The sequence below is a fragment of the Cheilinus undulatus genome, linkage group 17 (genome assembly GCF_018320785.1).
Source record: "Cheilinus undulatus linkage group 17, ASM1832078v1, whole genome shotgun sequence".
In the NCBI taxonomy this organism is placed as follows: Eukaryota; Metazoa; Chordata; class Actinopteri; order Labriformes; family Labridae; genus Cheilinus; species Cheilinus undulatus.
The window spans coordinates 23,161,251-23,185,552 of NC_054881.1; the positions used below are offsets into that span (position 1 = coordinate 23,161,251).

A 24,302-nucleotide genomic window follows, 5' to 3' on the forward strand; every position below is an offset into this window, starting at 1 on the left:
AATCTTCTCTACTTTATATTATACGACATAATTTGTGAACACAATCAATATCAGGAAATCAAAATGTTTTTAAGCATAATCCTATGAGTCAGCCAACTTCTGTGGGGGTAAGCATATCAGTTAAAACTTTTAATATAAAAATGAATATCCGCTGTTCTACCACAGCTTTAATATTCTTTCTTTCCTTTCATTGTGTGCTTTTAATATAAAGTGTAATCTCATAGGGGGAGTTTGATAGTAAAAGAAAGACAGCATCTAATCACCTTCCTCTTCATCATCCTCTGGTGGGGAAGGAACCATGCCACCCGGGCCAGTAGGCAGAATGCCGGGACTCGCCGTGGTCTTTCTTTTCTCTCTTTCAGTCTCGCTCTCCAAACTCACCACCTCATAAAGTGTGTCTGATGCAGGACTCTTCCGCTCCTTCCGCTCCATCTAAAAAGATAAACATGGAGAAAACATCAGGTCAACACTGTACCCAGGTCTGACTGTTTAACTTAAGTCTGTCACAAAAATTTGACAAAATTATGGGGGAAATTTTGAAGGAACATTAAGGGAATTTTCTAGGAAACTTTCAGGAATTCTCTGAGGAACTGTCTGTGGAATTTGGGGAATTTTAACTGTCAGAGTTCCAGATTAAAAAAAATATATATATTTAGGTTATTCTTCAAGGAATTCTTCAAGAATTTTTTGATATTTTCATATCAACAAATTTCCCCAAAATCTGTCAAGAATTTTCCAAAACCTTTTAGTAATTCTGATACGGAATTTTTCAAGACACTTATCACAGGGGACTTCATGTTTTGTTTTCCCTTTTTCATTTTTTTTTCAAAAGACCCTCAGGAATTTTGCCTGTAATATTTGGACATCTTATCAGGCATTTTCTGGGAATTTTCAACAATGTGTGGGGAATCTTTTACAAACTTTTAAGGACATTTTCTGGAGTTTATTTGGAATTTTAGGATATATTTGTCTTTCATTTTCCACAATTGGGGTCTTTTATTTCTGGAATATTTGTGGAAAATTTTGAAGAAACTTAGGAGATTTTCCTATGAAGTTTGGGGAATTTGGGGGAAACTCTTAAGGCAGCCTTTCCCAAACTTCAGTGCGCTGCGGCCAAATTTAAGACAAAAATCTTCAGGGGGCCACCAAAACTTTCATTGAATTTTAACATGAGACTCAGAGTATTTACCTTTTTATTTCTATTTCATTAACAGAGAAAGCAAATACCCAGTTTTCAGAAATTATCCCCAAAATGAAGGGTTGGCAAAGTCATTAACCTTTAAAGTAAGAGCCAGAAAATTCTCATTTTTTGGGACTGTAATGTTTATTTAATCTTCTATTGAAATCCAATAAAACAAAAATTTCCATAAAATTTCCCATTTATATTTGTGTAATTACATTTGATGCATTACGCATTTCTGGCAATTGAAAATCCACTGGAGGGCATTTTGACCATTATCAGATTATATTCAAAATGTTTTAAAGGAAATAATTGTCCATGTTCACTAGATAGGGGTCTCACAAATGTGCATATACTGATGAGCCAACTGTGTTTATTTTTTTTAAGCAGGCATCTGCAAAGCCATCTATTTTTTTTCTAACACTGATGCAGGATAGTAGAATTTTTAATGGAGGGTCACAAGTTAGTTCAACACCAGTTAAACCTTGACACCCATTCTTTACATAATAAAAATGTTTTAAAAATGACTGGTAAGGTCGATATTCAGGCAGTATTTTGTTACTTCTTGGACTTGAAAAGCATTCTTGAAAAGCATTTAAAATTTCTTTTAATTTTCAAAATTATACTCATGGTTTTATATGCGATAAAAGGGTTCTCGCGGCCCACCTGAAGTGCCCCCAGGGCCCACATTTTAGGAAGCACTCCTATAAGGAATTCCATTTCATTGGAAATTTTTGGGAATTTGGGCCACACAGTTGCACAGGGGTTAGCGCTGTTGTCTCACAGGAAGAGGGTTCCTGGTTCCCGGTCAGGGCCTTCTGTGTAGAGTTTGTATGTTCTCCCTAAGCATGTGTGAGTTCTCTCCAGGTACTCCGGCCTCCTCCCACCACCAAAGACATGTTCGTTAACTGGTGACTCTAAATTAGCCATTGTTGTGAGTTTGCTGTCTCTATATGTCAACCCTGTGATTGACTGGTGACCAGTCCTGGGTGTACCCCGCCTCTCGCCCAATGACAGCTGGTATCTCGCTGCTTATCCTGCAACCCTAAATGGGATAAGCATTATAGAAAATGGATGGAATTTGCCTGGTAATTTTCATGGAAATTTTCAGGCTTTTACCTGGGATTGTATTTTATTTTGTTTAATAGCTCACTGAGCTTCTATTTATAGTGTCTTTATGCTGTATTTATGATTGTACTAGATGTCAGTTTTTTAAACTGACCACCAAGACCACCTAAAGACCACCAAGTGTTTCTCGTGCAATGAGAGGCTGAGTCAAGCAGAGTTTAAGAGGAGCGTCAAAGTAGACAGTCTGGTAGTTGTTTTATGTTTAGGGCTTCATTCAAAATGTTCAGGGCTCATGATGGGTGTGTAGTGCCCTAGGCTACCACTTAGACTTGATATGCAATTATATATTTTACAGTTATTTGGGGTTGATATATGATTAATACAGCCATTTTGTACGATGAAGTTAACAGTTGTAACTAAAAAAGCACTCAGAGAGCACAGACCTCCGCCATTAGCCCTATCTCCCAATAGTGAAGAATTCTTTAAAAAATTCCTGGATCCGTCCCCACGTGCCTCCCACCATGGCATTCGCCGATTACTCCCTCCCCGGTGGGGTGGAAACACGGTGAGGCAAAGTATTGGCTTCGCTACGGGTGGACTGTCATGGTGGAAGCATTGCCTGCTGGTGCCAACAGATTCACGGACAGTCTCACCCATGGTCTCACTGGACAATTGGAAGTCATGGCAGAGGGTGAATATTCCTCTATTCCTCCCAGCATTGTGAGTATTCTCGTTACAATTCGCTGTCTTTCTCTCTGTTATGCTCCGACTCATCTCCTTGACCAGGAGTGTGTCCTTCAAAGTCTATAAACTCCAAAATTTTGAATAGAAACACACCCAAAATGCTGCTGGGATTTAAGTTACTCATGTCCGCCATCTCCTGATGTAAAGTGGTACTGTACTCCCAGCAGTACAGAATCCTTAAAAAAAAAATCCTGATCCTGATCCAGATCACTCCCAAGATCTAATCAGTTCTTCCTTAAGCCATTTCTGACATTTCCTGAAAATTTCATCAAAATCCATCCCAACTTATTGAGATACGTTGCTAACAAATGAACAAACGAACAAACCCACCCGATCACATAGCCTCCTTGGCGGAGGTAAATATCTGCAGAGATGCTCATATTTGCTAATGGCAATATTTCACTTTAACTACCATCTGCCTCTCACAGGGAATCCTGAATATTTCACAATAATTTGTGAAATTTAATTTCAATTTTCAAGAACTTTTCCAGAAACTTCAAACATTTTTACAGGAAATTTTCATTCTTTACATGTAAAACAACATTTAGACTTGATAAACATGCTGATATTATATGCAATTCACAGCTTAAATGGATCTTATCATGCATATAAATTTGAAATACCTGTCGTAGTTTAAGGTAGAAGGTCTCTGTGTAGTTGCGTTTGCTGAAGGGCCAGAAGAGCCTGTCGTTTGGGGCGCACACCCTGACCCTTGTTTCAAGCAGAAAACGCACAGGTTCTTCCACCTCAGTGATCACAAGATCCACAGCTGTCGTCATGTACATGAACTTGTCTAGAAAAACAAGGGGACAGCCTCACTGTTACATTCAGTGACTGAATCCATTCTGTTTACCACCTGTGAAAAGTAACAGTTGGCAAAACAAAGTCAGGGTTTGGGTGATTTGTCTTTGTTAAACATTTATTTTCCAAATGGGCTTACTTTTTTCTTTTAAGTGTAGCTGTAATTTTCCTGTAAACAGCTTGTTCACAGCTTTATCTGACAATTTGTGCAACTAGCAGGACCAACTTTAACACATGAAAAAGTGTTAAATGTAAGTGTGAAAACAACTAGCAAGTGAAAAATGTATCAAGAAAATTTTCAAAATCATTGTTTTAACTGAATTTTCTTCAGATTTAGGCTGTTACCTTTGGGTGTTTCTTCATTCACAGCCTGGAACTGAGGCGTGTTGGGGTTCCAACTTCCTGTGATGATGTAAGACTTCCCGTCGGAGCTCTTTCCCATTGACTCCTGAAGGGGCACAAGTTAGAAGAAGTTAGCAAACACACACACAAATTCATGTTGACACACACAAACATTCATACATGTGTAAAAATAGTTACCCACCAGGTCTAGCAGGTGCATGTCGCTGTTCTTGACATTTTTCCCAGGGCTGAGCAGGAGTCCGAAACACCTAAGAGCGCAAAACGCATACATGAAAACAAACACATACACAAAGAGAGGTGAGAGAGTGAGAAAAGTGAAATAAATACAGTTACATAAGAAAAGGGTGGGAAAAAAAGCAAAGTAAGGACAGGAACCAGACACAGAACAATAAATCTCCCTATAGAGTAAAACCAGTTGTCAACCAACACATATTACCGTAAATAGCTTCCTGGGCTGATCTAAAACAGACCGGATTGAGTTGAATATTAAACACAGCACTTGAATCCTTACCTTCCCTGGGTTCATCAAACAATAACAGACCACTGTGAGAATGGAAGTCCGTGAAAAGATGGAGGAATGTTTATATTTAAACCGATTTATTAGACTGTGGAAAAGACACGCTGGCATTAATAACCATCTCTGAGCTGTGCCGGAAAACTTCAAAGCTAACACGAGCCAACACACGGATGTTCAGACGCTGTGTGTTTATCAATTATAGCTGGGTGTTTCCTTTCTTTTGAGCTTCTGCTCATTTAAACAGAAGCAAAGTTTAGAACGTGTGGAGATTAATCTTAAGCCATAATACCGAGTGCCTCAAAAGTTAAATTGTTTATGCTTTTAACATAAAGCTACAAGTGTTATCTAAGTTATAATAACCCTTAAAACTAGTGCTGTCGAAAGTCTTAAAGACAGTCTTTTTGTTCATAAAAGTAACTTACAAAAAAGATTTGAAACTCTTGTGAAGATAATGTGCGGATAATAAATCAGACTAAAAGTAATACTGATATGTCTGTACGATCTATAAAAGCTAACAGCGCAAAGCTAAGAGCAGCAGTGTTCAACAGTCAGTGATAAAGTAGACAGAGGGAGTGCCACTAATGATAACAAAGCAAGCAGAGAAAAAAACATTTTATGTTCTGACCGTTTCACTGTGGCTGTACTCTAAAGACCTTAGAAACATGTTGACACCTCCACTCAAATGTGCAGGAAGGTGCAGAATCTGTATGCAAATACAGAATTTTTGTGTTGTCTAAAATTGTATCAATAGACCTGCTGAAGACTGACCTGTTCTCTCTTATATAACTGAATTATTTGCTGATCCTAGACACTCATATGTGGGCTGTTTAATGCCATTTCATGCCATGCACAAAGTGGAAAACAGCTCCAGGGTGCAGATAGCGCAGATCAAGCAGTACAGACAGGCACTTGTGATGCAACTATACAGATATTTGACATTTCAGGATAAAAATGGAGGTTTCCCTTTCATCTTCACTTGAAGCATCCATGTTGCCAATATGTATGCGGGGAGGGTCCTGCTGCCTCCCTTGTTTGTGTATGTGGTACACACTAGTATGCAATTATTAATATTCCAAGAATATTATTATCTTAAATGAAAAAAACTTGCCTTGTGAGCAAGTGATTTAAAAGACTGAGCTGTAGTCAGGTATATCCTTTTTCCAGAAAAACATTACACATAAAAAAACTCAACACAAAAAGAAAGGGAATCTGCGTTTGATCAGATTAAATTTTAGATCATTTCTTTGTTGTAACAATGCTTCTTGGCAATACATGTTGTGTAGTTGGAACATTTGTTTATTTCTCTTTTAACTGGTGCCACATTTGTAAGGATGCATTTGATGGATGAGCAGCAGAGCTGAGTACGGGGGGGGGGGGGGGGGGGCCCACATGTAAAGTATGTCAAATTTTAAAACATTTATAATAACATTTATTGCAAAGAAGCATTGTTTCAACAAAGAAATTATATACCAAACACAATTTTTCTTACTTTAAGTTTATTAATAGCAAGCTGATACAAAACCTGAGGTAGTCAAGTAAATTTTTTTAGAAATACCTGAATGAAAAAGTCTTTGATTGCAAATATTAATCTATTACTTATAATTCCTTCAGGAATCAGAGAGAATACAGCTGGAAAGAGTAAAGCAACCAAATTGTCTGTTTCTATGATTTGATTTATTAGAATTAAGTGACAACCAGAGAAAAGGTGAGTGTCAATGTATTACGTGAATAAATATCTGCATATTTTTTTTAAATTTTAAACCACTCCTACCAGAAATTATGGCATAAAAATAAAGAATAGGGAAAAATACAAAATGCTCTGATGGAGATTTTTTGATTAAAAAAAAAGTTAATTAATAATCAGTGTTTGATTCTAAGCATAAAATTAAACAACCATTAAACACAAGGTGCAAAATAATTAATTTTGCTGACAATATATATCTTTTGAAGAAGAAAATCAGTATATACGTCTAATTTTGTTTTGTGTTCAATGATTCTTTCTATGGTACAAGCTGAAAATAAAATGATCGCTAAATTGACCAGCTTCGGGTCCCTGATACCTCCTTGATGACTTTTGGGTACTGGTTCAAAACATGTGCTTTCAAAAAATCATAAATATGTACAAATTTTCTATAAAATCGCATTAGGAGACTTCAGCTGCATTTAATTTAGACTGCATGTCAGAGCTGGAAATGACTTCACACCCGAGTTGAATGCGTTCCATTTGTCAAGAGCTCGTAAGAGTAATGACAGACCTGGAAAACAACTAGACTTTGTTCAAACACTCCAAAAGGAAACTTATTTGGATGAGATGATACACCTGCTCCATGATCCCCATTCAAAGTAAGCTCTGTAAGGCACTTCTCCAAGCTCATATTAAACAAGATAACATAATCAAACATGACATGTCTGATGGGTCTGTAGCCAGCATCACACGTCAGGTGAGCCATGTGATGCTTTGTTAAAGCTCCACATTTTTTTTTTTTTTATTTATCCTTTATTTTAGCAGGGGAACCCACTGACACCAAGGTCTCTTTTCCAGGGGTGCCCTGCAGCAATACAGTACAATACAATGTAGAATTAAAAGCATGTGCGTGGTTAACACAGTTACAATTACACTGATAAACGCATATACAATTTGCAAACACATGATTTGTAAATCACAGTTTAAAGCAGCTGCAATTACCTTCCATATGTAGTTCAGACACAAGCTCTTTAAAAATGCTGTATGAGACCAAAGAAGGCAATCTAGCTGTCAATTGAAAATTATTCCACATAGTGGGTGCAGCAACACTAAAAGCAGTTCTACCCCATTCGGTTCTAAACCTTGGGGTTTTTAAAGTGATCCAGCTCTGAGATCTGGTAGTACTTGGTGAGATGTTTATCATAAAAGTGCACATAAAAGCACATAAAAGTGTGTGCTCTAAAACGTTGTAATAAGTCAAAAGGCACAGCTTTTATGTACCCCTTATTGTGTTGTATTGTGCTGTAGGCCTATCGGGATATATGCACAGGCGTGCGGAGACATTTTGCATTTATATGGGGGAGAGATTTGTGGCGCGGCTCTGCTGCAACACGGACTCTGTACTGGAATCTGTACTGTGTTTCCCTACAGGGACATTAAAGTCTATCTTAACTTATCTTATAAAAAAACACCCCTTTTCATGCACATTGGTCTAATTGCATTAAACATCTAATAATGAGGATGGTAACAGCATGGCAAAAACAGGGTAGAGATAAGCCTACTGTCTGCAAGATCTGATGAAAGTGTGTTGCACTTTTTATGATGCATAAACTTTCCAGAGATCGAGAACAATTTCACCTCTGTATGACTTAAAAATAAATGATGTCAAATGATGTGTAAATAAGGTTGTTAAATATGACTTTGACATTGCTATTGCTGAGCTATAACCAGTGGTAAATCCGTCTGAGACTCTTAGCTGTGTCTTTATCCATGTGTGGCACTGTTGCACATGACAAGGATGTGTTTGTTTTCTTAGGGTTTCCTACATCCAGAGAGGAAACTTAATCAGGGTGGTGCCTAAGTGAACATACCAATATTGCCTTCAATTAAACGCACTGACAGTTATTCTGAATATTTAACATGGATTGTCAGAATCTGTGCAGGCAGGATTGGATGGAACGTGCTGCTGGAGCAGGCGGTGATGGTCAGAAATCCAGCAGGAGTGGCATAAAGAAAAGATAGTGTGGGTTTTTGTTTTTTTTTACACAATTCTGGTAAGATAACAACTTATGTTTAATTTCTGAACCTGCTGCTTCTGAATAGGTGTCTGAAGAAGTGATTGGCAGAGGGCTGCAGAAACAGTCTGCTTTACATTTTCCTGGTAAAATTAAGAGGCATTAAACATTTGACTGTTAAGAACTATCAGAGGGAGTTTTCCCCACAAAACTGATACAGACCAAAAGTTAATCACAGGCAATTAATGAAGGAACTAAAATCTACAAGAACCCCTTACTACAGATAAATTGCTATAGTTTTATCTGAGAAACTCATAAAAAAAAACAAATTATTACACGGGGGAGTTTTATTCTAAAGCTATTCCATAGTTGTCTTCCGTGTGAGCATGTGCTTGTCCTTACCTCTCAATAGCCAGTTCTTTATTGGAGGTCTGTTGGACATAAATGACTATTTTCTTATCCATTCCTGCACGCAGCTTAAAGCTCTGCTTGTCCTTGTCCTTTGCTACAGCACTGAAAATAGAAAGAGGAGAGATATTACTCAATACTCTAGTAGAAAATAGATCATCGATAGAAAAAAACAGAGAGGATGTGACAGAGTAATATGTTTAACAGTGACACTACAGGGCAGATTTACTATCATTTTAAGGTATAAACCCAATGGCCCATGTTCAAAATAGACCCATTTATCATAATAAAGGCAGACATAATAGTCATTTTCAAACACTCTCAGGTCCTGGTTTCTCTTTCCTGCGCTGAAAGCAGAGGTTTGAGACAGGAAAGGTAATCAACAGTGTTCAAACTTTTGCTGACAGAAATTCCTGAAGAAACACTGAGGAAAACTTTAGTCTAGAGGTGCTTTAGTTTAAAAGTACATCTGGCAATTTAAAGAAGAATGCCAACACTTGGAACCTGAAACAAATTCAGGAAGAAACTCAGCATTGTGGACATAATGTACCAGATACAGGGTCAACTGAACTGAGTCATGGTTTTACAGCAAAATTAGGTCCTTAAGATAAACAGGCTTGTTAAAACCACATAAGACAATTACTTCCTCATTTTTGCTTCAATTATTTCAAAAATAATGAATTGTATACAGTTATATATAGTTATTTTTACACATATAAAAACAGTCTAAGCATGTTTGCATGAGGGTGCTGTTTTCTCAGCATTCAGCACACTAGAAAAAAATCTACTGAGCACTAATGAGGAGGAAATGTGTGCCGACTAAAAATAATAAAAGGCATATTTTGGGTTTGTTTGTTTTGATTTGTTTACCAAATAAGCTGGGACTCGAGTGCTGGTAATGATGAAACACATGGAAGTGACTCAGTAATCCAGGAGAGAGAAAAACAAAAGGGCAAGGGAAGATGGATTTAATGAAGGAAACACAGGAGCTTGTTTTTGATTTGTTGTCGTTTTTTGATTTGCCTAAAAGAAGAGTGATTCTAATAAACGTGATTTAGATTTAATTTGTATGTGGATTCCTTCCTGGCTGCATAAGAGTGGACCAGCTCTTTACCCTTGAAGAGCTCCTTGGGAGGGCATGGGAGTTTGCTCATCCAGTCTACATGTGTTTTGTGGACTTGGAGAGGGCTTATGATCGTGGTTCTTGGGTGGCTATGTGGGGGGGGGGGGGCTGCGAAATATGGGGTCCAGGTGGTGAGCCGCCTAAATTAGAGCTGTGATGGCATTCACGGCACACAGTCAGACAAGTTCCTGATGCGTGTTGGCTTCCACCAGGGCTGGCCCTTGTCACTGATTCTGTTTGTGACTTTAATGGACAGGATCTCATGGCATAGCCAAGGGAGGTGGGTTTCTAGGGGCCTCAGAATTTCATCCCTGCTCTTTGCAGATGATGTGGTTCCATTGGCTTCCTCATCAAGGGACCTCCAGCAGGCACTGGAGCGGTTTGAGTGCAAATCAGCTGGGATGAAGGTTAACCCCCCTTCAACTCTGAGGTCATGTTTCTCTGCTGGAAAATGGTGGATGCTCTCTCCAGGTGGGAAATGAGTCACAGCACAGGGAGAAGGAGTTCAAGTATCTCAAGGTCTTGTGCAGGAGTGAGGGTAAAATGAAGTGTGCCAGTTGCAATGGTTGCTTTGGAGGTCTTCTGGATACATCCAACTGGGAGGAGACCTTGCAGTAGCCCTAGAGTTCATTGGACTGATTATATATCCCTTCTGGCCTGGGAACACCTTGAGATCTCCCAGGAGGAATTGGGGAGAGAGATGTCTCTGTTGACTTGCTTAGCCTGCTGCCATCGACCCAACTCAATTTATCATTGCACAAAGATGTTACTATATTGATCAAAACTGTAATGTTGTTCATCTTTTTACCGTGTCCACCACCCTCTTGTTTCAGAAAAGAGTTCAAATAAAAAAAAGAAAAACTAACAGCCCGCTTGCTTGTACAGTAGGTCTCACCTGAAAGTTCCCTTCCCATCATCCTCTCTGATTTCCAGGCTGACAGTGAAGGTAAACAAGTCACTGTCGGGTGTGAGCGGAGCTGACTGCTGAGATGACAGGATTGCCTTCTTAGCTGACCGCCGAAACGCCGTGGCAAAGCTGTACAGTATCCGACTCACCTACAGGAGAGAGGAAAATTTGATAGTAAACAAAAAGTTAAGCTGCAAACTAATAAACAAAGGCTAATACTGCATCAACACAAGATGCTTAGATGAGCACAGATATACACAGTAATACACTTAAAGTGCTCCAAGACAAACAAACAGAAGGATGTAGCTGCTTGATAATTACACACTGTATATGTGACTCTAGTTACTGTTTTACATTGTATTAACATTCCTTACAGAAAAAACAAGCTTTAAATTCTATAGCTCCAGAAATCAGGAGTATAAACCAAAACACATTCAATGTGAGTGCTACTCCATATTTAAGAAGTGCCTATGTCTTTTATCATCAATAATAAAAGTAAAATATTGTTCTTGCTTATTATTTGACAAGTACATTTGAAAATATTTTAGGGATTTTTTTTCAGTCCAGAAGCTTATAGCCTTTCAGTTATACAAATTAAATTTGCCATGTCGTGTGCTAATAACAATTAAGCTGATGGTGGAAAATTCTTTACATTTCTATGGCTTAGTCTCATTACACTCCTAAGGCCCTATGTTTTGAGCGTTCAAGGGTAGGGGGTCCAAGCTCTTGTTAGAACTGAGGGGTAGGAGGAAGTGCTAAGGGGCTCTTGACCCTTCAAACTGAGATTTTACAAAATCAAGTTTTATGGGAAGTCTCCCAAAATTGCCTCCAACATGATCTAATATGATAATTTTACAATAGTTAAATGCATTATGGTCCTTTTGATTTCAAACAAGCTTTTTAAAGCAACAGTTAGAGATGTAACAATTTTTAAATATTTGTATCACAATAATCATGACCGAAAACGTCACAATTATCAGGAAAATTCTTATAATTTGCTGTTGCAGCCACCATGTCAAATTTGACTTTTTTATTGTTGCCATTTAAAGATTGGCTGCTCGATGCTACATAACGAAGCATAAACTGGGACTAAAGCTGACCTTCTGTTGTTGTATTTCAGTCATGTTTTGTTCTGCTTACTTGTGATGGAACAGCATTGTTATCTGCCATCGCTGCACGTTGAGTCGCTCAAGCTTACCCACAATATGCAAAACCCCTCTAGGCCAGGCCTGTTGATCTGCGTGCCCAGCTCTGTAGCTTGTTGACTGCAGGGCTGGGGATCAGACCCTGACCTTCCAGTTGCAGAGGTGGAAAAAGTGCAAGACTACTGACTACAGTTACTCTGGTTAAAATTGACTTATGTAAAAGTAAAAGTACTGGGGGGAGCGCAGATTGCCTAGCGGCTTAAGGCACGACCCACGTACGGGACGGCCTGTGTTCAAATCCAGCCCTTTGCTCCATGTCTCTCCCCACTCCCGTTTCCAACTCTATCCATTGTCACTCTATCCACTCTATCCACTCTATCCATTAAAATCTTAAGAGTATAAGTACTGACCAATAGATTTACACATGTTAAAGTAAAAAGCATTCACGTTAAAGTTTACTTTAGTAAAATATGATCTTTCCTTATTTGCAAGAACAACAAGAATAAGTCGCTTAACAGGTAATCTAGCACTTTAAATTGTCTTTATTGGTCCACATCACATGTAGTTAAACTACGCTTCTGTTAGGAGCACTTTAAGCCACAAGAACCGCAAGAACTCCAACTCAGTGGATAACTTTACACATGTTTCAAAAGTGTCTAACATCGAAAATAATGGTCTACCAGAAATTTGACCAAAAGAACCCTAGCAGGGATTAAAAGGACAAGAGTATTGTACTTAAGTAAAAATACAGTTACTCTGCTTAAACTTTCTTAAGTAGAAGTAAAAGTACTGATTTCAAAATGTACCCCAAACAGTACAAGTACCACCCAAAAAACAACACAGTTACAGTAATCTGACTAAATGTAATTCAGCCCTGTCCAGCTGAGGGATGACCGACTACCACCGATTCACAGCTAGAAAGTATGAGCTGTTTAAGGTCCTATGACCTTAAACAGTTATTTGACCAGTTATTTTACAGAGATCTTTTTTGCTGACAATGAAGCAGACTGAAAATAATATTGACCTTTCTGTGTGACCTGCAAAGCAAAAGAGACCACCAGAGAAAAGACAGATTACATCTAAAATATAGCTTTATTGTTATGTCTGTTATGGGGTAGATGTCAGACTAGGTAGTTAACAGCACAATGTAAGAGCTGCCACACACTCATTCAGGGTTGCACATTAAAAAATAAAGAAAGATGGGATTGCTTGGATATAATCTACAAGAGCAGGTCATCAAACAGTTAAATTATCCCACTTTTCCACACTGGATGCCCAAACTGACACAACCAAAATGTTCCTTACAAGAAGATTAAAAAAGTGTACAAGGTCAGTGCTAAAAAACTGAACCCAGGTGCTGGCATCTGCATCTTCAAACAGAAAAGCTGTTTGACGATTTCAGGTACAACCTGTATTTATTAACACAAAGTGGAAAATGCATCAGCACTGGTGCAATTTACAATCTACATCTCCAAAATGTTGCTTCAGTTATAGTCACATACATTATGACATGTATTTTAGCAAGTCAGAGCTGAAATTAAATAGAAATCATCATCCTAAGGCGTGGGTGGTATCACAAGGCAAAAACTTGTCACATTTCTGGCTTTACATCAAGTCTTGGCAGCTCCTGCAGCTGAAATATCTTGCAGAAAAGAACAGAATTCAACAAGACAAAAATATTAGGAACCCAAAAAGCAATCACCAATTATTCATACTGGTCAAAAACTTGAACTTCCACCTATACTGACATTGCATTTTTGTGAAACAGGGCACCTAATGACCTACTAACCCTCCAACTCATAAACCACTTTAAGTTTTAATCAGTATGCTACTTAAAATTTAATTTCAATTATATATCTATTTTTTTTAATTAGGAAGAAACATGTAAGTCTTTCTAAAGACTGCAGGGTTCTGCTTAATGTCCAGTAGGAATGAGTAGAGTGGGGTGGGGGGAGCGTAAGACTGCCAAATGTGGAGAACTGGGTGGTAATGATTTATTTACAATAATGTACTTTTCTCCTCACAGGACTTAAGATATTTTGGCTTTGCATTTAGTCATGATAAAGAAACCTTTTGTATTTTTGACTGTTCCAATGCAGACATGTGTGTGTGATAATAAACAGTGTCCCCCATCTAGAGGCCCACAGCACAGTGGTTTTGGATCATCTCTTATTCTGGTAAACAGAGGAGCCTGGAGGCTAGAGACTGAGGGATGGTGTGGGGTAACTGCTGTTATCAATAAATAAATGCTCTTTTTCTTGTTTGAAAGGCCAGAGTTTGAGGCAGCTTCTAACCTCTCCAACACAAAGCCTCTGTTATGTTCTTGGGACAGTAGAAGCACATTAGGGCATCGCAGGGGGTTTATTGATTGAGAAACAATGGGCTGGATGGAAGAGATGGGGAATGAGCACAGTTTGATGGGGGTAGCCCCCCTGCATTCATAGTTTATAACAAATAAAACAAAAGATTTGTTGTTTTACGCAGTTTTGATCAATGCTGGAGCCAAAACTGACTAGTTTGTGGGATATAAAAATGGTCTTTTTATTCTTTATGTGCATGGGAAAGGAGTTCTATCAGGGATGGGACACTTGTACTGAAAAAGACCATCCTGACAAGTAATGAAAGTCAAAAATGGTTAGAAGGATGACCTAATCCACCAGCATCCAGTCTAGCTGACGTTTGATTCAAACAGTGTTTCCAACAGAATCACAGTGTTAATGTGGCGGGGGATGGGGGCAATGCAGAATAAGAGATATAACATGTCGTTTGTCCCTCATTTTCCATCCAATTTGTTTATTTGAATGCTTCTACAAATATGAACTTAAAGGATTTTCTGCGTTTTTGCTCAGTGTTAATGCAGAATTCCTATTGCTATGCAATAAGCAATAGTACATTTCATAAAGCTGCCTATACAAAACAACTCCCATTTTAGAAAGTGCCACTCGTGATTCTGTTACTACAGCAGGTGGGCCCTGTGATACAAGGGTGGTTAACAGTGACATAAAAAAACTGACAGAGTGCTGTACTGTATATTAAAGACATCACACTACAGTTGTTTGTCAGGAGAGATGTAACAGCTGACATCTCTCTCTGATCACCTGCCAGGCATGCTGACACTACTCCAAACACAAGTTGAGAGCAAATGCACATCATTCACTAGTTAACTGATCTCAGATGGTGATCATATAAGGATGCAGTAACAGTCAGTAAAAAAGTATGTAAAGGTGATCATAAAAGTAAATGTGGATTAATGGCCTATCCAGGTATAGTCTGTTTGTAAGAGACACATCCCTACTATATTTTTCTGCTAAAGATTTTTTGACAAATACATTATCCTAAGACAGAACAACAGCTGAAGTAGAATCAAAATGCCTTTTTTGTTTCATGGCAGGATATATTTTAAAATATCCCACGCATTGCGGCCTACTCAGGCCATTGTCCAGCCCTGCTGTCACTGCTGATAATGGACCAAATGAAGAAAGCAGGATTTTTTGAAAATTATTCTGGAAAAAATTTGACAATGTTTGAATGATGTGTAAAGCATAACATCTCTAACTCAAAAATGTATTAAACCGCTATTCTGAGACATATTTCAGGTCAAAGAAATACCCTACCTTATGCAATTTGAAAACTGCAGTAGGACACATTGGATAAAATCTAAATTTGGATTAACTGCACAGGTTTGCACCACAATCATTTACTTACGGGACAACAACAGTCAATATTTATGTGCTCCTCTACAGGGCCTGATATGTCAGTTAACCTTTCTCACTTAAAAAAATAAACAGATAGGAGTATGTTCAATATCAGTCATGGACTTGGTCTGCTCTATTTGAAGGATGAAAGGAAAAAAAAATGATGCAACACCAGTTCTTGCAGGGATATGGTATTCATAACAATTTATCTTTTCTTTTGATCAAAAGCAAATGAATTCACTCATGTCAGTCTTTGTGCCATAAGCTCATAATCATCCCTCTAAACATCCATGAGAGATCAAGTCAACAAGAATTTATGGGAAGACTTAATGATGCACAGTTTAGGTCAACTTGGTAATTTTGGCACACACAAAAAACATCTCTTGGTTGCTTCATTCTTTTCAACTTGTGTATGTGCTGCCAGTCTTTGATTTCTTTGTTTTCGATTTGCTCTGATGGGAAAACTTCATTGAATAAGAAGTGTTCCCCAAAGGTTGTCTATTGTGAAGAGGCAAAACAAGAAAAAAACATTCTTTAGATTTGGTTGCTTTTTGCAAATTGATCCAACATAATGAAGAGATTCACTGGTATCCAGAAAAAAACAGTATATTTGTATTTTTATTTGAAATAAGGGAGGTTGTTTACCTCATGTATAAGCGTTTAAGTCTTATGTAGAGATCTGCAGAGAAACTATTACTGCTTTCACTCTCAGAGCTCTTATGAAAGGTAATTACATAACACATTTTGGATTTGGAATCAGACTTTATCTACAAATCTGCAGCCTTTAAAGATCTGGAACTAGTTACACATTGTTTTTGCTTCCCCTCCAGGATATTCTTATTGTTTCTTACTTGGCAGCTTTGTCTTTAAATGCTTACTTAAACAGCACTTTGGGACATTTTTATCTAATATCATGGCAACAATCTATTTACAATGCTCAATTTAAATCAGATGACTTAATTTATATTAGGGGTTCATATCACTCAAGTTCAGCAGCTATATCAATTTGAATCACAGAGCACAAGATGTAAGAGCAGCATGTTTGTTAGCACAGAAGGAAGGTGATGGGAGTGACTCTCAGCAGGGCTCTGTATCACTATCAGCACCACAAAAATGTGAAATGGTATGGCCTTTGCACACAAGATGGGCTTATTTCATGCAGTTATTTGTTTGTAATATTTTTTTCCCCCAAAAAACTGTATCTAGCAGGGGTGTGACAAGATCTTGTTCGACTGAAATGTCACAAGGTTTTTCATAAGGGAGAAAACCAAGATCACAAAAATGTTCCTGTCACTTTAAAATCATTAGTATGGAAGCAGGTGAAGAAACAAAACATCAGTGTATCAGATATTGGCCAAAATCAATTTATGCATCGCTACTAGTTATGACTCAGAATTATAACAAACTGGGAGCACTCTAACACAGAGACCAGGAGGACAAAAACATAACATGTTTGATTTGACCATCTGTTTTAATGTATCTCACTGTACCAGAGAACAGTTCAATCAATACTACAGACAAAAAATAGAAACAGCTGTTTTTTTAGAATGTATATGATTTATTCAGGGTTTGTAACACTCCTAATGTAAAAAGACAGGCGCATTCAATTTTGCCTCAGAATTATTTGCAATTTCATGCCATTTCTTCAAATCGCCCATGGAGGGGAAAGCCCTCTAGAAAAGAGATTCTGTTCCAGACTGGGAGGTCTGGCACAAGCAGGCGAACTAAATCAGAAGAATTTAATGGCTATATAACCAGATCTGCTAATAAAACCACAAATCTTTTTAGAAAGAGGAGGCACAGAGTCTTCTAAAGATACATATGATTGCTAAAATCTGCCTCTAGCTTTTTATTTCTCCTACCAAACTGAAGTATTTTTTTAATCTAAACAGAATGCTTTGAATGCTTTCACAATTTGATTAAATAATTGGGTCACTCTTCAGGACAGCTGAGGCAAATATGGCACAAAATATTTCAGTCCAGCTGTAATGTCCTGTGATAAGATTAACTTTAATTTTAAAGTTTCTTGAATGTACGTGAACAGAAAAATATATATATCTTTAAATATCAATATCATAAATATAAAACTTTCAGTCTTCCCAAGTATATTCCAAGTGCTGTTAAGCAAAGCAAGGAATTTGTGACCACTCCTTTCCAAACATCCTAGTTTTGTTTTGGATGCTTACATTATTTTACTTTGCACACAGAAACAAAATTATTTCACAGAAACTACCAGGGTCAAAGTTATTCACACCCCCGTTGCTAACAGTCATCTGTGTCTCCTTTTTGCTGGATAACAACTTGCAGTCATTTGATGTTGTTTTCAACAAGTCTCAGACTCAGGAATCCCAGACCAATTCTGTTCGGCAAATCTCTCAAACTCCTCCAGATTTGATGGTCTTCTGGCATGGACCTTGGTCTTCAGTTCACCCCACAGATTTTCAATGGGATTCAAGTTAGGACTTTTTGCAGACCAGTCAATAACGTTCACTTTGATCTTCTGGAAGTAATTCTTCAACATGCTTTGGGTCATTGTCATGTTGGAAGACAAAGCGACGACCCAGACCCAGTTTTGCTGCTGACTGCTTGTGGTTTTCTTTCAAAATCTCCACATATCCTTCTTTCTTCATGATTCCTTCCTCCTTTACAAGATTCCCAGTTCCTGATGCACTGCAGCATCCCCACAGCATAATCCTCCCACCACCATGTTTTACCGTGGGGATGATGTTCCTTAGGGTGATACGCCTCTCCCTTCTTTCTCCAAACATCACCAACGTCTCTATGGCCAAAGAGCTCTAGTTTGGTTTCAACTGACCAAAGGGCATGCTTCCAGTATTCATAATCCTTCTCCAGGTTATCTTTAGCATACTTCAGTCTGGCCTGAAAGTGTCTCCTCTGCAGAAGTTTTTCTTGATCTGCAACCTTGCAGTCCATTCCTGTGCAAGGCTGTGGTGATTGTCTTCTTTGAGTTCTTCTACAGTTCCTGACTTGGTTAAGTCCTTCAGTAGTGTCTTGGCAGTTGTTTTTTATGAAGGCATTTTGTTTCTGTTACTCATAGTCTGTACTTTAGAGATAACTTTTACACTTGATTGAATTTAAAGTGTTTTAACTAAGGTTGTTTACTACAGATTTCAACTTCCTTTCAGGTATGACAATCAATGTTTTTCTGTTTTTTTGAAAAAGCAAAACAAATAGACGGTAAAGACAGATGAAGAGAAAGAAAAAGGGGATGACAGAGAAGACAAAGAAGAGAAAGAAGTAAGAAATCAAAAATGATGACGTAGACAAAGAAAAGACAAAGACAAAGAAAGATTTTAAGACGGCAAAAAACTATTCACAGCTCCAAGAACTTTTCCATGTTTCCTGTGGCTTTACTGAAGCAGAACTTCAGCCTCAGACTGGCTTTCATGTTGCACCTCCACAAGGCTACAGCACAAGTTTAGGCCTTGCCTGCAGTCTGTCTCTGCGAGTCAGGTTACTCATCAATTTGGCTTCTCCAATTTAAAAGTTTCAGAGTTGGTGGTTCAATTTGTTTGTTTTTCTTTTGCATCTTAACCAATAGATGAAGAGTAAGAAAGACAAGAAGAAAGAGACTTAAACTGCAATAAAAAATGCAAAAAATGCAAATATGACAAAGCAGAAAAAGAAGAGGAAAAAGAAGAAGACAAAGATAAGCTAACTTCATTTTAATGGTGGTAACGAGGGACCCCAAAAAATGCCTGAGGCATCGTACATTTGTTCTTTATCAGGAGCGATCAGAAGAGCAAAAGAGGTAGGTTCAGGAAGAAAAAGAGAAAGAACAGGAAGAGGAAGACAGAGACATCTAGTTACTAGTGAAAGGAGTGTAATAGTGCTGGGGATTGTCTGTGTTTGCATGCTTATAGTTATTTCGTGCAGGCATGTTTCCTACAGATGGATGTCTGGGATTCTAGGGAGTGGATAGGAAGATGGGGGTCTGAAGAAGTAGTGTCTGTCTGGGGGGTCTTACTGACAATGAAGGAGAGTGCTTCCATGAGAGAGGAATCAGGTCACTGAACATTGAGGCACCACTTTAACCCAGTTTCATGTGTGAATTCTTTGATATATTTTTGCTGAACCTGCTGTACACAAACAATGGCCCATCCTTCAGCCTATATGTCGGCTCTGGGGATTGCCTGTACTTGTGTCTATGTATAGTGTACCTTATACATTGCAGCCCACAGTGGATGACATAATCTCTCGGGGACTGCTGAGGGAGCTCCAACACGGACACTGAAACCTGACAGACTCACTGCAGGGGAATCAATAATTTAAGACAAGGTCAGCCAGAATTCTGCTGCCAGGATGAGCGTGTACACACTTCTGTACGTGAGTGGGACAGACTGAAAAAGTGTGAAAAAGAGACAGAAGGAGTATGATTTGAAACACACCATTTTAAGAGGAGCTTTTGCTCCCTCTGTGGTTCATTTTTTGAATGACAGAAGTTTTGCTGGTAACCATTTGATTTGGATCGATGTAATTTTTAGTGAAATGATGTATTCACAGTTGATTTATTGTGAAATAAATTGTATTCAGGATAAAACTATGTCATGCCTACTGTTTCATGGTAACACCAGTAATGAGAACATCCTTTGGTGATTCACTTTTAATGGAAGTGATAGGGGACAGACTTCATAGTCTTCATTCACAGTGGTATAATAAAACATTGGCTTTGCTATCATACAAAAATATAATCTGTACACAGAGTCAGGGTTTTGTGATCTCCACTGGTACATGAGTGCATTTATAATCAAACTAAACCTGACCAATCACGTATCACAGGCTTTGGTCCAAGCAGGAAAAAAGTCTCTACAACACTCTCAAGCCTCTTCTGTATCAGCCCTCGCTTTCAGAACTCCTCCACCGGAGGACGTGGTGTGTTGGCGACGTCTTGATCATTGACTGACTTTGAATAAAATTAAAGTACTACTTTTGTACCATTATGCTCAATATAAACTTAAAACAAAAAGTAAGTAAAAAGCAGTGAACCTGTCTTAAATGTGTTTTCAGTCAACACAAACAATACATTGAACAACAGTGATTAAAGTAGTGCTTGAATACTCACCGCTTCTTGGATTTGGCAGCGGAACACATGGATCCTGAAGATCTCAGCATTGTAGTGGCTCTCCGTGAAGGCAAAGCAGTCGCTCTCTGGTGTGCCATCATGGCCACGCACACAAAACAGAATCTTGTAAATTGGGTAGTTGGCGATCTCTGTATTGGCATGAGGGTCCAGCAACCTGTGTACACATAAACAGAGAAAATTTTTACTGACTACTGAAAAGTTGCAGTTGTAAAACATGATAAACATCTTTTTGTTACAATAAGGAATCAAAACTACAAAATACAAACGATGGCCTTATAATTAAGGCCTAACTTGTCCACCAACCTGACAGTGCCTTCAGACACGCCTGGCACAGACAGTGTGACATCTAGGGGTAGCTGGCACTGCCCTCTGAGGATGCTCATCATACGGAGGGCCTCCACCTCACTGCGTGGGGCGTTGACCGAGGCACACCCAAGATATGTCAGCTGACTGAACACGACACTGTCTTCATCTGGGATGGGACTGCAAGGACTGCCCTCAGATGACGATTCATCCGCTACAAGAAAAGATTGGGAGAGGGATGAGAATAAAAGGGGGAAAAGTTGTTTAAAGACCTCTGATGTGATTTTCTGACTCTGTAAACTTCACTGTCCCCTCCTCAAATATGCTGATCTGAAGAAATCAAAAAGTTTAGCGGTTGTGTCAAGTAGTCGTAGGCAGTAAACCAGCATCAATGCAGCCGGTATTTCTCTAATGTCATCATCACCAGTTTAAATATGCTTCCTGTTGTAGTGCACACACAAGGCAAAACTGGGACAACAATCTCAACCTACCAGCCATGACAACAGGTAAACAGAAGCAGCCTCAGAGAGTGACTTGTGTCAAACAACAGCTTAGATTGAGCCCCATCCTCAGCATGCTTTACCGTGACACTACAGTGGTACCCAAATGTTGTACTGTGGCACACTGGTGTACCTTGAGACAAGTATAGGTGTGCCATGGGAATTTGTACGACATTTTTTTTATCACTTCAACTACACATAACGAAAGATACTATAACGTGTTAAAGTGGCATTTTTGAATATGATGTACCGTAAGATTTTTGCTTGTTCTTGACCAACACTCTTGGTAACTAGCCGAGCCATGCTGTTGTTAAATATCAATGTACACCAAAGCGATCAGTTAAATGTGTTTTATTTCCTCTTCAAGTGTGATGTGAGTATTAACAGAAACACTCAGTGAGTGTGCTCATTTTGCAGAACATCTCTAACAGTCTACCTGGGTACACACTGCAAGAATGGATTGATTTGGTATGTCTTGAGCTCAGTGCAGTAGCCATTTACATTACATCAGCTGATAACTTGCTGGTTTCAAGTCCAAACTAGGGCTGAACAATTTGGGAAAATAATGGAATTGCAATTTTTCCCTCAGTATTGCCATTGTGATTTGCTTAGCTACTATTCCTTAAGTTCCTCAGCTTATGTATTTTCCAACAAACACAAGCAATAAATCATTCTATATTCTAATACAATATAAGATTAAACAAGGGCTGAGCAGTTTTGAAAAAATATCTGTGATGATTTTGACTTGAAATGCAAATTGGATATGAATTGTTAACAAGAGGACAAAAATAAAGAAAAAAGGATTGTTTGTAGACTATTCTTAAAAATGGCACATAAATGATTGCATAATATGTAATGCATGACATTTCTGCTGCAGAAAAAAGTTTTAAACTGGCATTGTTACACAAATTTCAGGTTAGGGAAATATTGTACCTTCTGTGATTTGATCATTGCAGCAGGCCATATTGCGATTTAATCTCATTTTAGATTAATTTCCCAGCCCTAGTCCAATCTGATCCCAAAAAGCAGACGATGGCTCTAATCCTGGTCAAAGAAGCAACTGTCAACAATGTAAATGGTGTAGTTGGTTTGGCTAGAGCTCTGTTTATTCAGTTATAAACAAATTATTTTCTTACAAGTCATTCAAAATAAAAACTCCCACTTTCTATGTTACTCAAATGCTTTTACTGTGAACAGCCTTGTCATAAAATGAGCCGATTTCTCTGGCCGTTTGACACAGCTAAGAGTGAGAGAAACGCAACTTCAAACCAAAGATGCAGTCATGAACTACTAGTAGGCTAAGAGCTGAGAACAAATAGAGTTATAAAAGCATTTTTCTATGATTTTATGCTCTGATATGAGTTGAGTAGCATAAGAAATCATAAGCTCATTTGAGAGAAGGGGAATTGTAGTGCTTGAAAAGCATTTAAATGTGCAATCCCTTGCTGCAAAGAGGACACAAAATATTGTGATATTTCAGGTCATATCATTCAGCTCTTGTTATAAGCAACATAGTTTATGCAAGAAATGCATTAAATGGACAAGTATGTGATGACTTAATGGTATTAATTCTCTGTAACAAAGGTAAAAAGAGCTACAGGGAAACGTAAGTGTCTTATGCTTGATTTATGCTTCTTCATCAAAGTTTGCCTGTAGCTTATGAAGTAGGTATGTGTAGCCTGAACCCTACACAGAGGCCTACACACATGCACCTCCTAAAACTGCAACTATGCGTTGAAACAATGCAGACTGCAAGCCCTGTGATTGGTCCACTGCATTAGGACCAATCTACATTTTTAGTCATAGTTTAAGTCAACAAAATTAACACTGATATGCATTTCATCTGGCGTTAGATGGCATAAAAATTGTATTTCCGAATAGTGTTTGGGTGGAGTACTGCAGGGTGGAGCAGACACACACCAGCACTAAAGTATGAGGTGCTCAAAACCACGTCAAACACTGTAGCATAGCTACAGCACAGACTCGGGCAGAAGCATAAACCAGGCTAAGAAATCCATCTCTTAAAAACGGCACAAGGATGGCTGTAGCTACACTGTCTCTCACCTCTGTACGACCTCTCATTCAGCTCACTTTCCTGAGCTGTCTGAACAGGAAGCACCATCTCCAGCTTGGGCGGTGTTGGTGCACTCAGAGGGTCCGTCCCTGGAGGAACAGGGGATGCTGTCGTGGGCAGATGTCCGTGATCTCCCCCGCCCTGGCTGTCCATCCCCGCTTCTGATCCGAGCCCAGTGTCAGCTACCGACGGGTCCATGAGGACATCCTCTAACTCCCTCTGGAGCTGCTGCTCACTTCCATTCCCCACAATCTAAAACACAAATATAAACAAACAGAGGAGGAGAGGAAACACACACACAAAGACACAGACACAACCACATCAAGGAGCAGGGAGAAAATGATCAAATTAATAATCAAATATATGTAAGAAGAAACAAATTATACACAAAATAAAACCATTGCCGTGATCACCAAAACATATTAAAGTTAAGCTAATTTTAGATAATGAATAACTGCATTAAAATCTAGTTTTACATCTTGTGGGTACATGCAGTGGCTTTGCCTAAAAAAGTGATCTCATAATTGAGTTCAAGTGATCTTAAAGAAAAGATGCCTTATTCCTTGTTTGGCATGCAGATCCATATTTTAACACCCTTATTTCCATATTAGTGATTAGTAGGTATATGAGTTTATTTGTGAAACACCTGTGTCAAGACAATCAAAGAGCCA

General features: G+C 38.5%; 1 protein-coding gene across 2 annotated transcripts in view; it reads right to left on the reverse strand.

The window, feature by feature from the left end:
- LOC121525010 (rab GTPase-activating protein 1) overlaps positions 1–24,302 on the reverse strand; it is a 127,509-nt gene that overhangs the window by 84,811 nt on the left and 18,396 nt on the right. For both annotated transcript variants that reach the window (XM_041810695.1, XM_041810694.1), the window contains 9 exons: positions 23,622–23,883; positions 21,058–21,271; positions 20,734–20,908; positions 10,799–10,959; positions 8,775–8,885; positions 4,338–4,404; positions 4,139–4,241; positions 3,616–3,785; positions 264–432 (listed from right to left, as the gene is read on the reverse strand). In XM_041810695.1, coding sequence (XP_041666629.1) covers positions 264–432; positions 3,616–3,785; positions 4,139–4,241; positions 4,338–4,404; positions 8,775–8,885; positions 10,799–10,959; positions 20,734–20,908; positions 21,058–21,271; positions 23,622–23,883 — 1,432 coding nt within the window. The remainder of the gene's footprint in view (positions 1–263; positions 433–3,615; positions 3,786–4,138; positions 4,242–4,337; positions 4,405–8,774; positions 8,886–10,798; positions 10,960–20,733; positions 20,909–21,057; positions 21,272–23,621; positions 23,884–24,302) is intronic.